Source organism: Mustelus asterias, chromosome 14 (genome assembly GCF_964213995.1).
Source record: "Mustelus asterias chromosome 14, sMusAst1.hap1.1, whole genome shotgun sequence".
NCBI lineage: Eukaryota > Metazoa > Chordata > Chondrichthyes > Carcharhiniformes > Triakidae > Mustelus > Mustelus asterias.
Genome location: NC_135814.1, coordinates 100,642,195 through 100,658,140, shown reverse-complemented (window position 1 = coordinate 100,658,140; position 15,946 = coordinate 100,642,195). Strand labels below are relative to the sequence as shown.

Sequence of the window (15,946 nt, the reverse complement as noted above, 5' to 3'; positions counted from 1 at the left end):
CAGCGTCGCAGGTAGAGGCTGTAATATGGAATACTGGCCTTCATCAACAGAGGAATTGAGTTTAGAAATCGGGAGATAATGCTGCAGCTGTATAGGACCCTGGTCAGACCCCACCTGGAGTACTGTGCCCAGTTCTGGTCGCCTCATTACAGAAAGGATGTGGAAGCCATAGAAAGGGTGCAGAGGAGATTTTCAAGGATGTTGCCTGGATTAGATGGCATGCCTTATGAGGATAGGTTGAGAGCTCGGTCTTTTCTCCTTGGAGAGGCGAAGGATGAGAGGTGACCTGATAGAGGTGTATAAGATGTTGAGGGGTATTGATAGAGTGGATTCTCAGAGGCTTTTACCCAGGGCTGGAATGGTTGCCACAAGAGGTCACAGGTTTAGGGTGCTGGGGAGTAGGTACAGAGGAGATGTTAGGGGTAAGTTTTTCACTCAGAGGGTGGTGGGTGCGTGGAATCGACTGCCGATAGTGGTGGTGGAGGCAGATTCGATAGGGTCTTTTAAGAGACTTTTGGATAAGTTCATGGAAGTTAGTAAGATAGAGGGTTATAGGTAAGCCTAGTAGGTAGGGACATGTTCGGCGCAACTTGTGGGCCGAAGGGCCTGTTTGTGCTGTAGCTTTTCTATGTTCTATGTGTGTGAGTCCATGCGTGTGAGTGTGTGTGTGTGACTGTGTGTGAGTGTGTGTGACTGTGTGTGAGTGTGTGTGACTTTGTGTGAGTGTGTGTGACTGTGTGTGAGTGTGTGTGAGTGTGTGTGACTGTGTGTGAGTGTGTGTGAGTGTGTGTGACTGTGTGTGAGTGTGTGTGACTGTGTGTGAGTGTGTGTGTGAGTGAGTGTGTGTGTGACTGTGTGTGTGACTGTGTGTGAGTGTGTGTGACTGTGTGTGAGTGTGTGTGTGAGTGAGTGTGTGTGTGACTGTGTGTGAGTGTGTGTGTGACTGTGTGTGAGTGTGTGTGTGAGTGAGTGTGTGTGTGACTGTGTGTGTGACTGTGTGTGTGTGTGAGTGTGTGTGTGAGTGAGTGTGTGTGTGACTGTGTGTGTGACTGTGTGAGTGTGTGAGTGCGTGTGTGTGTGAGTGTGTGTGTGAGTGAGTGTGTGTGTGACTGTGTGTGTGACTGTGTGTGAGTGTGTGTGACTGTGTGTGAGTGTGTGTGTGAGTGAGTGTGTGTGTGACTGTGTGTGTGACTGTGTGTGAGTGTGTGTGACTGTGTGTGAGTGTGTGTGTGACTGTGTGAGTGTGTGAGTGCGTGTGTGTGTGAGTGTGTGTGTGTGACTGTGTGAATGCGTGTGTGTGTGAGTATGTGTGTGTTAATGTGTGTGTGTGTGTCTTTTACTGTCCAATTTCCCTTTTAAAGTTAAGAACTGAATCTGCTCCCGCCGCTCGCTCGGCACTCTGCCGATTGCAGTTTGCTGCATATTGTTGATGATAATTTTATCCCATGGTTTCCCGTGTCTGTGATGTTTAAACTCTCACTGTATTGACAGTGGTACAGGCAGCAGCACAGACTGCTGTCCCCGTGTAGATATGTTCTGGGTTTTACAGTCAACAGCACCACCTGGTGGACATGCCTTCTCTGCTCTTTTCCCCACTCGTGTTCCTCAGACCCATAAAACCACAATAGGCTCACAGCAATTCCCAGCGTGAAGGAGGCTATTCAGCCCATCATCAGTTGACAAAGAGTCCACCTGCTGATCCTGCTTTCCAGCGGTTTGCTTCATAGCCTTGTAGCTCACGCTGCTTCAAGTGGAGAGGTGGTGGCCTAGTGGTTTAATCAACAGACTATGAATCCAACAACTGAACTAATGTTCTGGGGACCCGGGTTCGAATCCCGGCCACAGCAGATGGTGGAATTTGAATTCAATAAAAAATATCTGGAATTAAGAATCTGCTGATGACCATGAAACCATTGTCGATTGTCAGAAAAACCCATCTGGTTCACTAATGTCCTTTAGTGGCTGGGACCGCACGGTGACATAGCACTGCTGCCTCACAGTGTCGGGGCCCGGGCTCAATTCCGGCCTCGCGTCACTGTCTGTGTGGAGTCTGCATGTTCTCCCTGTGTCTGCGTGGGTTTCCTCCGGGGGCTCCGGTTTCCTCCTACAGTCCGAAAGATGAGCTGGTTAGGTGCATTGGCCGTGTTAAGTTGTCCCTTAGTGTCCGGGGATTAGCAGGCTAAATATATCGGGTTATGGGAATAGGGCCTGGGGTGGGATTGTTGTCGGTGCAGACTCGATGGGCCGAGTGGCCTCGTTCTGCGCTGTAGGGATTCTATGAAATCTGCTGTCCTTACCCGGTCTGGCCTACACGTGACTCCAGACCCACAGCAATGGGGTTGACTCCAAACTGCCCTCACGGATGGGCAATAAATTTTGGCCCAACCAGCGACGCCCATGTCCCACGGACGAATTTTTTAAAAAGTCACTCCCATCTTTAAATGTGATGAAGGTTTCTGCCTCTCCTGCTTTCCAACAGAAACTTCTAGAACTCCACCACCCTCTGGGTGAAAAGATTCTCCCCTCAAATGCCGTCTAATCCTTTTACCTGTCATCTTGAATCTACTCCCCCTGTTAGGGATTCCTCAACCAAGGGGAATAAATAGAGCTTTCCACCGGAATTCTACTGCCCGCCCGCCAGGGGAATCGGAGCGGGCGAGGGACGGGCAATGGGAAGGTCCCTTAACCTCGGGCGGGCCTCAGGTCGAGCGAGGCCTTAAAATCTCGCCCTTCCTGCCTAATCCATCCAGACCCCCTCGCAGTTTTCCAGACCTCAAGTGAGTCTTTACCCTTTACCTCTTCATATCCGTAGAAAGCACGTGGGGAAAAAAAAACAAGTGTTGGGTCCATCCATTCCTTTGAAAAGACAGGGACAGCAACTGGTACGGAGTTAAATGAATTTCTTTTATTGAACAGAACATAAAGAAATTAAATCATTACAAAAGCCAAAAGAAAGAAAAAAGCTGTACTGTATTGTACTGGGCAGGTTCTCGAAACAAACAAACTGAACACATGGTCCCAAACTATATGTTAGTTCTTATCTTGTTATTGTGCGTCCTTGCAGCCTGTCTCTGTCTGAAAAGAAGGGTCTCGCAGTTGTTGTCAAAACTTGTTTTGCTTGCTGTGTACTTTTCAGGAATGTGGTCAATTTTTATCAAACCCAGCATGCCTTCTGAGTTTTAAAATGTAGTCAGAGTTCATTAATTTTTTTAAGCTGAGCAGAGTTAGTTATATAGGCAGAAATATCTTAAAATGAAGTCTTTGCAAACAGAGCTCAGCTTAAGTAGGATCCTTTTATAGGCCATTCAGCCCCTTGAGCCTGTTATCGAATCATAGATTCCTGCAGTGCAGAAGGAGGCCATCCAGCCCATCGAGTCTGCACTGACCACAATCCCACCCAGGCCCTATCCCCACATATTTACCCTGCTAATCCCCTTGACACTAGGGGCAATTTAGCAAGGCCAATCCACCTAACCTGCACAGCTTTGGACTGTGGGAAGAAACCGGAGCACCCGGAGGAAACCCACGTAGACACGGGGAGAATGTGCAAACTCCACACAGACAGTGACCCAAGCCGAGAATCAAACCTGGTCCCTGGCGCTGTGAGGCAGCAGTGCTAACCACTGTGCCACTGTGCTGTTCTAAGAGCCATGAGTGAGTGGGATATGAGAGCTTGCAGTAGTGCATTGGGCCTGTGTAATGATCTGACGGCCTCTGGCCTCCTTTCTGTTACAGTGCGGTTGACTGGGAGTTCTTCACTGTGGGCGATGACAGCTTCCTGGTGGTGGCGAACTCGTTTGATGGCTCCAAGTTTTTTTTAAACAGTGTTATCTACAGGTGAGTGCACTGCCTAACGCAGGTGAGAGCATCAGGGCCCTAAGGTGACTTGCGCGGAACCCCATTCGCTTACCGTCCCTGTGCCACTGACCTGCGTCGGCTCCTGGTCTCCCTCTACCTCAATTTTAAAATCCTTGACTTTAAATCACTTCACAACCTCGGCCGCTCTGTAATTCCTTCAGAGCTGCAGCTCTCTGAGATCTCTGACCTGCTCCCATTCTGACTTCTTAAACATTCTCGATTTTAATCGCTCCAACATTGGTGGCCATTCCTTCAGCTGCCTTGGGCCTACGCTCTGGAATTCCCTCCCTAACCCGTGACTGACTCTCCACCTCGCTTTCATCCAGTAAGATCTGCAGAGATTGGGGGGCCTGTCTCTTTAAGACAGCACAGCAGAAGAGGGACCAATGGGAACCGAGAGTGAGCGATCACCCCAGAGGATGGAGTCCTCTCTGGGGCAGAATCATCAGTAAGAAGTTTAACAACACCAGGTTAAAGTCCAACAGGTTTATTTGGTAGCAAAAGCCACACAAGCTTTCGGAGCTCTAAGCCCCTTCTGTAAACCTGTTGGACTTTAACCTGGTGTTGTTAAACTTCTTACTGTGTTTACCCCAGTCCAACGCCGGCATCTCCACAGCAGAATCATCAAGCAGCCATGTTGTAGTAAGAGCTGGAGAAGCCGCGGCAGCAAAGGGCTGCAAACTGCTGGACATAGAATCCCTACAGTGCAGAAGGAGGCCATTTGGCCCATCGATTCTGCACTGACTCTCCGATAGAGCATTCCACCCAGGCCATATCCCAACAATCCCACAGATTTATCCACTAATCCTCTAACCTACACATCTTTGGACATTAAGGGGCAATCTAGCATGGCCAATCCACCTAACCCGTACATCTTTGGACACTAAGGGCCAATTTAGCATAGCCAATCCACCTAACCCGTACATCTTTGGACACTAAGGGCCAATTTAGCATGGCCAATCCACCTAACCCGTACATCTTTGGACACTAAGGGCCAATTTAGCATAGCCAATCCACCTAACTCGTACATCTTTGGACACTGAGGGACAATTTAGCATGGCCAATCAACCTAACCCGCACATCTTTGGAGTTGGCAATACTTTGTCTCTGCCTTCACAGTAGAAGATAGTAATTCTGTCCCAAAACCTGTGGCTAATACAATGGAACTTGGTGAAGTTACTATGACCAGGGAGCAGGTACTTAGTAAACTGAAGGGTTTAGAAGTAGATAAGTCCCTGGGACCTGATGGCCTGCACCCTCGGGTGTTACAGGAGGTGACAGCATTAGTTTCAATATTCCAAAATTCCCTGGATTCCGGAAAGGTACTGATGGACTGGAAACATGTTAATGTGACACCCTTAGTCAAGAAAGGAGAGAGGCAAAAAGTGGGAAACTACAGAGCAGTCAGCTTGCCCATTGTGGTGGGAAAGTTGCTGGAGTCAATCATTGAGGGGTGAGATAACTGAGCATCTGGAAAAGCAAAGCTCAACTCATTGGTGTCGCACGGTTTTGTGAAGGGCAAGTCTTGTTTGACAAACCTGCTAGAGTTCTTTGGGGATGTAACCAGCAAGGTAGATAACGGGGATCCTGTGGATGTGATCTATCTGGACTTCCAGAGGGCATTTGATAAGCTGCTAAACAAGACACTGATCCAGAAGGTTAGATCCCAAGGGGTTGCGGGTAGAGCAGCGGCTTGGACTGATAGAAAGCAGAGGGTTGGGATAAATGGGTCTTTCTCCAGTTGGCGATCTGTAACTAGTGAGGTCCCACAGGGTTCAGTCCTTGGACCACAACTATTTACAATCTATATCAATGATCTACAAGCAGGGACAGAATGTAACATAGTGAAATTTAGTGACGACACGGAAATAAGTGGAAAAGCAGGCTGTGATGAGGGGATAAAAGGTTTACCGATGAATATTGACAGGCTAAGGGAATAGAATCTGGCAGATGGAGTTTAATGTGGGTAAATGTGAGGTTATCTATTTTGGCTGGAAAATAAGAGGGCAAATTTAAATGGGAAACAGATTCAAAGGGCGTAGGTGCAGAGGGATCCGGGTGTCCTTGCGCATGAGTCTCAGAAAGTGGGTATGGGTGCAGAATGTTGTAAGGAAGGTAAATGGGATCTTGGCATTTATTGCAAAGGATCTAGAGTATAAAAGTAGAGAAGCGTTGTTACAATTTCATAAGTCATTGGTGAGACCACACTAGGCAAACTGTGTCCAGTTTTGGTCACCTTCTTGGAGGAAGGATGTGGTGGCATTGGAGGCAGTTCAGAAGAGATTCACTAGATTGATTCCAGGGGCTGTTGTATGAGGAGGGGTTGAGTAGCTTAGGCTTGTACTCACTGGAGTGCAGAAGAATGAGGGGATTGAGGGATATAAAATACTCAACAGGATTGATAAAGTAAATGTTAACCAAATGTTCCCCCTTCTGGAACAGCCTAGGACAAGAGGTCACAGTTGTAGAGTAAGAGGGGGGGAGGGGGGGGGGTTCAAGACATAGATAAGGAGAAGCTACTTCTCACAGAGGGTTGTGAATCTATGGAACTCTGGAGGATCTGTTCATTTCTTAGAATAGACGGAGGCCGCACAGGTCCGAAGTTAAACTTCTTTTATTGAGCATCGTTTAAAATTAATATGTCGGAAGTGAAAAAGACTGATTTACTGGAGAGAAAAGAGAGAGGGACCAGCAGAAGCTATTCCTGATACAGACTTGATCTAACCATTGCACAGGACTCAACGGATAACTGTTACTACAATATATGAATTCTTATCTGTGTTCATAAGATATAGGAGCAGAATTAGGCCATTCGGCCCATCGAGTCCGCTCTGCCATTCGATCATGGCTGATATGCTCCTCATCCCCATTTTCCTGCCTTCTCCCCATAACCCTTCAACCCATTACCAATTAAAAATCTGTCCAACTCCTCCTTAGATTTACTCACTGTCCCAGCATCCACCGCACTTTGGGACAGCGAATTCCACAGATTCACAACCCTTTGGGAGAAGTAGTTTCTCCCCAACTCTGTTTTAAATTTGCTGCCCCTTATCCTAAGACTGTGACCTCTCGTCCTAGAATGCCCCACAAGAGGAAGCATCCGCTCCACGTCTACTTTATCCACACCTTTTATCATCTTGTAAGCCTCAATTTGATCTCCCCTCATTCTTCTAAATTCCAGAGAGTATCGGCCTAAACTGTTCAGTCTCTCTTCATACGACAAACCCCCCATCTCTGGAATCAATCTATGAACCTCCTCTGAACTGCCTCCAATGCCACTACATCTTTCCCCAAATAAGGGGACCAAAACTGTGCACAATACTCCAGGTGCGGCCTCACCAATGCCTTGCATAGTTGCAACAATACTTCCTTACCTTTATATTCTATTCCTTTAGGTAAAAATGCTATATAAATGTTATTGAAAGAACTGGGCACACACAGTCTCCAACTTACATAAAGAATTGGCAGCTGTGTGGCTATAATAAACTTTCTTTAGTCATTTCTGCTAACATTGTATTTTCAAATGCAGTCAATTTCTAAGCTCATCCCAGAATTCCCAGCTTTTAAAATGTGGCCAAGTTAGCTTTAAAGTTTAACATAGTTAGTTACATAGACGGAAATATCGTAAAATGAAGTCTCTTAACTGAAGCAAACCATACAAAGGATGCCACAAACTCACTGCCCCAGAGTGCAGTGGGTGCAGAATCAACCAATGGATTCAATAAAGGGATAGATCAATATTTGATCAAAAGCGGGATGAAGGGCTAAGGGGAAAAGGCAGCGCAATGGAGTTGGATGAGATGGAGATCAGCCATGATCAGATAGAATGGTGGAGCAGGCTCGAAGGGCTGAATGGCCTACTCTCGCTCCTAATTCCAAAGTTCCTAAACCTCCACCAAATTCTATTGACTTACCTCATACACTCACCTTTCCCCGGGCCTGTCAAGAATCCTTCATCTTTGCTGGGCCTTCCCCCCTCCCCCCCCCCCCCCTCCCCGCCCGCAGGGTTTACAGGAGATAGTGCGACATACCATGGGCGGCACGGTAGCACAGTGGTTAGCACTGGCTGCTTCACAGCTCCAGGGTCCCGGGTTCGATTCCCGGCTCGGGTCACTGTCTGTGTGGAGTTTGCACATTCTCCTCGTGTCTGCGTGGGTTTCCTCCGGGTGCTCCGGTTTCCTCCCACAGTCCAAAGATGTGCGGGTTAGGTTGATTGGCCAGGTTAAAAATTGCCCCTTAGAGTCCTGAGATGCGTAGGTTAGAGGGATTAGCGGGTAAATATGTGGGGGTAGGGCCTGGGTGGGATTGTGGTCGGTGCAGACTTGATGGGCCGAATGGCCTCCTTCTGCACTGTAGGGTTTCTATGTTTCTATGTATAAAGGGGATGGTAAATTTCCGGCCATTATTGGGGCTGAATGGCCTCGGTGTGACTGTCAGATTATGCCACCCCGTCCCTAGGGGGGGGGGTATTTTCCAGTCCCGCCCAGAGTTGCCCTCGAGACTAGGCCCCGGTGATGGGCTCGGATCCTGCCCGCCTGGGGCCTGAGCCGGAAGGTCGGGCGAGACAGGATCGTGAAAACCTCATGTAAGAGAGGAGGGGTGGGATTTTCCAGCCGCCTTCGCCCCCAAGACTGGAAAATTCCACCCGAGGTCCGTGTCCCTGCCCACTACAATTCCCATGGCGGGCGAGTCGGGAGAATTCCGTCCTGGGAACTGGGTGGCATAATCTGACTGCCACCACCGAGGCCATTCAGCCCCAATAATAGCCGGAAATGTACTGTCCCGCCACTGGAATCGGGTTACGGGTGAGGGACGGAACATGGAGAGGTCCGTTGACCTCGGGTGGGATTTTACGGTTTCGGGACGAGTGAGGCTGTAAAGTTTGACGGGGTCAAATTCTGTCCGATACTATTCCAGTGCGGATGTGTACCTGCATTGAAGTCACTCTGTAAATGCATATTCGTGACTGAGGGCAGAATTTAAAGACAAAAGAATTGACACGATTGCTAAGAGGCTTTTTTTCCTCTTGCAGGTGGCAGGGTTATGAAAGCTTTGTCCCGGTTCACCGGCTCCCAACATATGGATGCACGGATTGGGAAAAGTTCAACACGGCTGATGGCTCGTACCTCATCTATTCCAGTGCGAAGGAACGGATTTCCAAAGTGCTGAAACTTAAGACCTATTGACCGAGAGACAATTCAGTCAATGGCCAGTGGCCGCAGGGAAGGAATTGGATTCAACGCAGGAAGCTCTTAGACCCAAGGGCCGGTCGCGCACAAGGCCGTCCGAGTGGGTTCCCTCGGTTACGAGGTGTCAGCGGGAATGATGACCCTGATTGGAGAGCTTCTTTGTGTTCAAAAGCTCTGCTCAATCCCAAGACGCGACATCTGGAGCGATCGCAAAGGAAGATCGGGAGGCCGCACTGCGGGAGGAAGCCTGGGGCACGAAGTGATGTTGTGAACAACATAAAGAAGCCGCAGTCGGTTTTTCCTTTCCAGAACCTTGACAAATTTTCTCCTCAAACCTTTAGCTGGTGCGGCCAGGAATCAGCAGCTGGGAATTCTGGCTGATTGCGATGGGGGGTGCGGGGGGCGGGGTGGCGGAGGGGGGGCGCCGCACTCGGGGTGATGATGATTGGAGAAATGAGACATGATGATGGTGTTACTGAACGGGCGAGGAATCCGGGCACTGTATGGCCTTTATTTATTTATATAAATCTCTAAATATGGCATTGCCCCAAAACACACAAACATGGACACACATGCACACACACACACACTCACACACACTCACGCATTCACGCACACACACACTCACAGACACACACACACACACACACACACTCACACACACTCACACACACTCACACTCACACACACACACACTCACACACACATCCAAACTCACACACACACTCGTACACACACACACACACACACTCACACACACACTCACACACACTCACACATCCAAACTCACACACACACTCGTACACACACACTCACACACACACTCACACACACGCATTCACGCACACACACACTCACACAGTCACACTCACACACACACACTCACTCACACATACATACTCACACACATATAGACACACACAAACAGACACAGATACAGACATACACACACACACACTCACACACACACACTCACACATACATACTCACACACACACACATATAGACACACACAAACAGACACAGATACAGACATACACACACACACACACACTCACACATTCATATCAGCATCAAGACTGCGCCATGGATGTATCAAGTTATGCGTGGACCTCATGAACAGAATGGGGGAGCGGGTCTCCCCATTGCCGCTGTTACATCCTCCTCAGGGCTGGTGTTACTTTGCACCGAGTTACTCTGCATTTTCAGATTGTTGCATAGCTGGGCTGCACAGAAGCTCTTGACAACCTCAGGACTCCAAGGCCATTGCGGAAACTATTTAAAGGATGTGATTTCAGCTCTCCAGGTCCAGTGTAAAGTACAGGAGGAGCTTCGTCCTCACAGAGAGCAGAGCTGTATCTCACAATGCAGCAAATTGGCGGATTGTGAGGCTGGAGGCCCTCCGGTTACAACCTCAATCCTGGAATCACTTCTGGGTGGAATACTGTGAGACGGAAAGACCAGGAGACAGGGAACATTCCGGCTGCCTTTGACCTTCGTTAATCCTTCCATCCCAATGGTGTTTTATTTCCAGATGTATGAAACAGCTGCTCAGTAATATAGTGAACAGGGAGTGGGCCAGTTGTCTGTTTACTGCTACCTAGGCCCGAAAACCAAACAGTACCAGTGGAGAGAGAACCAAACTGTGATTTTATTGGATTGCCCATCCGCAGTACAACAGGAAGCTACACACAGCGAGAGAGTCGTCGTATATATCCAGAGTTCCTCATCACGTCTCGGTTCGTAGCTACCTAAATTGGAACTACCAGCTCAGGGATCCCGTATGAGAGAGGTGCCTTTGTCTTTCCGTACGGTGTGTTTGTACAGGGTATTCGAAACTATACAGGACTTGCCACACACCAGGGCTGGAAGACTCCGAACTCGCCCGCAGTTGGGATTCTCCAGCCCCCCTGGCAGCGAGTGGAGGAGTGCCCAAATTCTCATTCCAGATGGCGGCCGGCGAGGGGGGGTGGGGGTAGTGGGGGTGGAGGGGGGGAGCGGGGGGGCGGGGGGCACCCACATGGGAGAATCCCGGCCTGGGTTTACTTTAGTAACGTAACGATGAAAACATTATTCTCCTTTTTTTTACAAATTTGAATGGTTATGAATGAAGGATGGTTTATGTACTCCTGGTAAACCAAATTAAACAAAATGCAAGCAATGAGGTGCGGGGGTGGGGGCGCGGTGATGGGAGTGGGGAATAGGGGGGGGGATTTGGCGACAGCCTCTGGTGGGATAATTTTTCTAAAAATTCAAAACTTGAGAGGGGGCTGAACAAATCAAATTTTGGATTCTATGATTCCAAATTCCAGGGCGGCACGGTAGCACAGTGGTTAGCACTGCTGCTTCACAGCTCCAGGGACCCGGATTCGATTCCCGGCTTGGGTCACTGTCTGGGTGGAGTTTGCACATTCTCCTCGTGTCTGCGTGGGTTTCCTTCGGGTGCTCCGGTTTCCTCCCACAGTCCAAAGATGTGCGGGTTAGGTTGATTGGCCATGTTAAAATTGCCCCTTCGTGTCCTGAGATGCGTAGGTTAGAGGGATTAGCAGGTAAATATGTAGGGATATGGGGGTAGGGCCTGGGTGGGATTGTGGTCGGTGCAGACTGGATGGGCCAAATGGCCTCTTTCTGCACTGTAGGGTTTCTATGATTCTATGAAATGGCCTTCCTGGAGGACTGACAATACCCCAGCCCCCATGGGGCCCACAGGTCATGGAAACATAGAAACTAGAAGCAGGAGTAGGCCATTCGGCCCTCCGATCCTGCTCTGCCATTCATTATGATCGTGGCTGATCATCAAATTCAATATCCTGATTCCCCCCTTCCTCCCATATCCCTTGATCCCTTTAGCCCCAAGAGCTACATCTAATTTCTTCTTGAAACCACACAACGTTTTGGCCTCAACTACTTTCTATGCTAGTGAATTCCACACATTGACCACCCTCTGGGTTGTAATATGTCCTCGGAGGTGAAAGACCCTTCACCAAATTCCTTTATCTACAAGATCCAGCAACATTATACAGAGCGCGCTCAGTGCGCAGTCCCCACCCGGAGTGCCAGAGGAACTGACACGCCTGGTTAAATACAGAGCATGGGGCTCCCTGATTGGTCCATCAATTTGGCCAATCTTTTTCGCCAACCAAACCATCAATTTGGCCCTTAATCAGGGAGTTCATATCCAAGCAGGCAAACCTCAATTGCCTGATTAAAATCGTTACAGGGTGAAGACATTTCTCCTCATCTCAGTCTTAAAATGTTTCCTACTTATCCTCAAACTATGACCCCGAGTTCTGGACTCCTCCACCATCGGGAACATTCTTTCTGAATCTACCCTGTCTAATTCTGTTAGAATTTTATAAGTTTCTATGAGACTCCCTCTCACTCTCCTAAACTCCAGTGAATATAATCCTAACCGACTTAGTCTCTCCTCATATGACAGACCTGCCATCCCAGGAATCAGCCTGGTAAACCTTTGCTGCACTCCCTCTATAGGACATCCTTCCTCAGATAAGGACACCAAAACTGCGCACAATGCCTGAGACATGACAGTGGACACTCTCAGGGTCCCCCGGCCAAGGGCACCCCCGCAGTAGAGGGGCAGAGAGTCGTGTTGGACAACTTCCTAGACCGCCCGCTATCTGGTCCTGTTGGTAGCCAGGCCCAGGAACAGCCTTTCAAGGAGGTCCTCAACACCCACCCACCCCCCTCCCACCCCACCCACCCACCCCAACTCCCTCCTCACTGGGTTTTTAAATAAATTTGTTCATGGGATATGGGCGTCGCTGGCTGGGCCGGTATTGCCCATCCCTGAGGGAATTTGAGAGTCAACCACATTGCTGTGGCTCTGGAGTCACATGTAGGCCAGACCAGGTAAGGACGGCAGATTTCCTTCCCTAAAGGACATTAGTGAACCAGATGGGTTTTTCCCCATGGTTTCCTGGTCACCAGTAGATTCTTAATTCCAGATATTTATTGAATTTGAATTTCACCATCTGCCGTGGTGGGATCTGAACCCGGGTCCCCTGAACATTACCCTGGCTCTCTGGATTACTAGTCCACTGTCAATACCACTACACCACTGCCTCTCCTGTGAAGGATGGTTTATACGTGTATTTTCTGGTTTAACTGTGACTGGATATTATTTTTTACAATCCCATGGTTATCCACATTGTTAGAAACACTGTCCCGTGTTCTGTTGCCTCTTTCTCTGCAAGTAACATGAACCATTTCCGATTTATTTATTTAATGGGAATTCAATATCTTTTAAAAGAATGATTAAACATTCAAAATGACACTCTAATGCCCAGATTATGTGTCGATGTTTTTCTTTGGGGCCTGTCGCTGTGTGCAGTATAACTCCGAGCCAGCACATGCTATAGTACATCCCAGACAGCTTAGGCTCTGAAAAGATATCGGTCAAACTTGTCCGGTTGTGAACCTGTCAGCAACTTCCAATTCCCCCCAGTGAGTCTCCTTCTTGTTGCAAGCATCTGGGGGCTGGGGGAAGGGAGGGGGGGCTGGGTAAAGAGAAACATTAGCAGGAATCGAGACTGCAAACGAGCATCTCTGCAACATGACACGGTGGCACAGTGGTTAGCACTGCTGCCTCACAGCACCAGGGACCCAGGTTCAGTTCCAGCGTCGGGTCACTGTCGGTGTGGAGTCTGCACGTTCTCCCTGTGTCTGCATGGGTTTCCTCCGGGTGCTCCGGTTTCCTCCCACACTCCAAAGATGTGTAGGTTAGGGGGATTGGCCATGCTAAATTGCCTCTTAGTGTCCAAAGATGTGCAGGTTAGGTGGATTGGCCATGCTAAATTGTCCCTTAGTGTCCAAAGATGTGCAGTTTAGGTGGATTGGCCATGCTAAATTGTCCCTTAGTGTCCAAAGATGTGCAGTTTAGGTGGATTGGCCATGCTAAATTGCCCCTAAATGTCCAAAGATGTGCAGGTTAGGTGGATTGGCCATGCTAAATTGCCTCTTAGTGTCCAAAGATGTGCAGGTTAGGTGGATTGGCCATGCTAAATTGCCTCTTAGTGTCCAAAGATGTGTAGGTTAGGTGGATTGGCCATGCTAAATTGCCTCTTAGTGTCCAAAGATGTGCAGGTTAGGTGGATTGGCCATGCTAAATTGCCCCTTAGTGTCCAAAGATGTGCGGGTTAGGTGGTATGGCCATGCTAAATTGCCCCTTACTGTCCAAAGATGTGTGGGTTAGGTGGATTGGCCATGCTAAATTGTCCCTTAGTGTCCAAAGATGTGCAGTTTAGGTGGATTGGCCATGCTAAATTGCCCCTTCGTGTCTAAAGATGTGCGAGTCAGGTGGATTGTCCAAGGGGTGTGGCCTGGTGTGCTTGGGTAAGATGCTCTTTCAGAGAGTAGGTGCAGATTCATGGGCGAATGGCCTCCTTCTGCACTGTCGGGATTCTATGGTTCTATTGTAATGCCATTGAATGTCAAGAGGAGCTGGTTAGATTCTCTCAAGTTGGCTGGCACTTGTGTGGCGCGAATGTTACTTGCCACTTGTCAGCCCGAGCCTGGATATTGTCCAGATCTTGCTGCATTTGGACACGGGATGCTTCAGTATCCGATGAGTCATGACTGATGCTGAACATTGTGTAGTCATTGGTGAACATCTCACTTCTGACCTTACAATGGAGGGAAGGTCATTGATGAAGCAGCTGAAGGTGGTTGGGCCTCGGACACTAACCCTGAGAGACTCTTGGAACTGAGATGATTGATCACCAACTACCAGGTTATGAATATTAGGGATAGTTTCCTACACTGTGGAATGCACTGTGGTATACAGAACTCAAGATAGGAAAGAACATTATTATCGATGACACTTTCCACTATCTTTGTTACTGTTAAACCAGCAGTTACTGATAGGACAGGCTTCAGATGTTAAAGTGCTTTCTACTTGACTTGCACACTTGTCTATTCTTAGAGAATAGAAAATTAAAGAGTAAATATCAGAATGAAAGATTCTGTCTTTTCAATCATTCCGGAGTGGAGGGCTGGGTCTTCGTCCAGGGAGGCCAGCAATTGCAGGGAGGTTCTGTTAAATAGAACAGAGAGATATGCGCATGTGCGATTGTACCCTCCACTGTGAGCTGCTGGCTTTCCGGTGAGCTTAGGCCCCACCCCCTCACCCTATTGGCGGGAAACAGATTTGGCTTTTTTTTTAACAAGGTGGCATAAGATTGGACTTGTGGCCACGCTGAAAAAATGAATCTGAAACCCTCCCGTGTTCACGCTCGCTCGCGACTTAGACTTTTTTTTGGTAAGGTCGCCCCACTGTCTTTCAAACCACAATATTGTTCTCGTGAGAGTGGAGCAGATTAAGGGGCGATTGAATGCAGGTGTTCAAAAGTGTGAGGGGTTTTGACAGCGTGTATAGGGAGAGACTGTTTCCATGGTAATCAAAGGAGACCGATTTGGGGCGATTGAGAAAAGCAGTGGAAGAGGGAGATGAGGAGATGTTTTTAATTCCGTAGCGTGTTATGTGCTGCCTGAAAGGCAACGGAAGCAGATTTGGACTTAACATCCGAAAGGGGACTGGGTGAAAACCCGAAAGGGGAGATTTCACCTGCCTGCGGGGAAAGAGCGGGCGCCTGGGATGAATAGGACAGCTCCATCGAAGAGCCAGTACAGACCTGATGGGCAGAAGGGTCTCCTCCTGTGCCGTACGATTCTACGAACATGGTGCTCTGGTCAATTAGAGAAAGCAATGTATTTATTTCATATAATATATACGCTTTAAAGACTAAAGTTTGAATAAAGCTAGAATAAATCATGTGTCCATTATCTATGGTGTGGCCAATCATTGAGAATGTTTCTGGGGACGGTAATCACATTTAATTTCATCTCAGCTGCTCTTTATCGCACTGTGGTCAATAGATGAC

At 48.4% G+C, this 15,946-nt stretch overlaps 1 protein-coding gene across 1 annotated transcript in view; it reads left to right on the top strand.

Moving 5' to 3' along the window:
• Nucleotides 1-9,044, top strand: part of LOC144503909 (thrombospondin-type laminin G domain and EAR repeat-containing protein-like) — a 70,352-nt gene extending 61,308 nt beyond the window's left edge. The window contains exons 11-12 of the mRNA XM_078228974.1: nucleotides 3,736-3,837; nucleotides 8,891-9,044. Coding sequence (XP_078085100.1) covers nucleotides 3,736-3,837; nucleotides 8,891-9,044 — 256 coding nt within the window. The remainder of the gene's footprint in view (nucleotides 1-3,735; nucleotides 3,838-8,890) is intronic.
• Nucleotides 9,045-15,946: the final 6,902 nt, after the last annotated feature.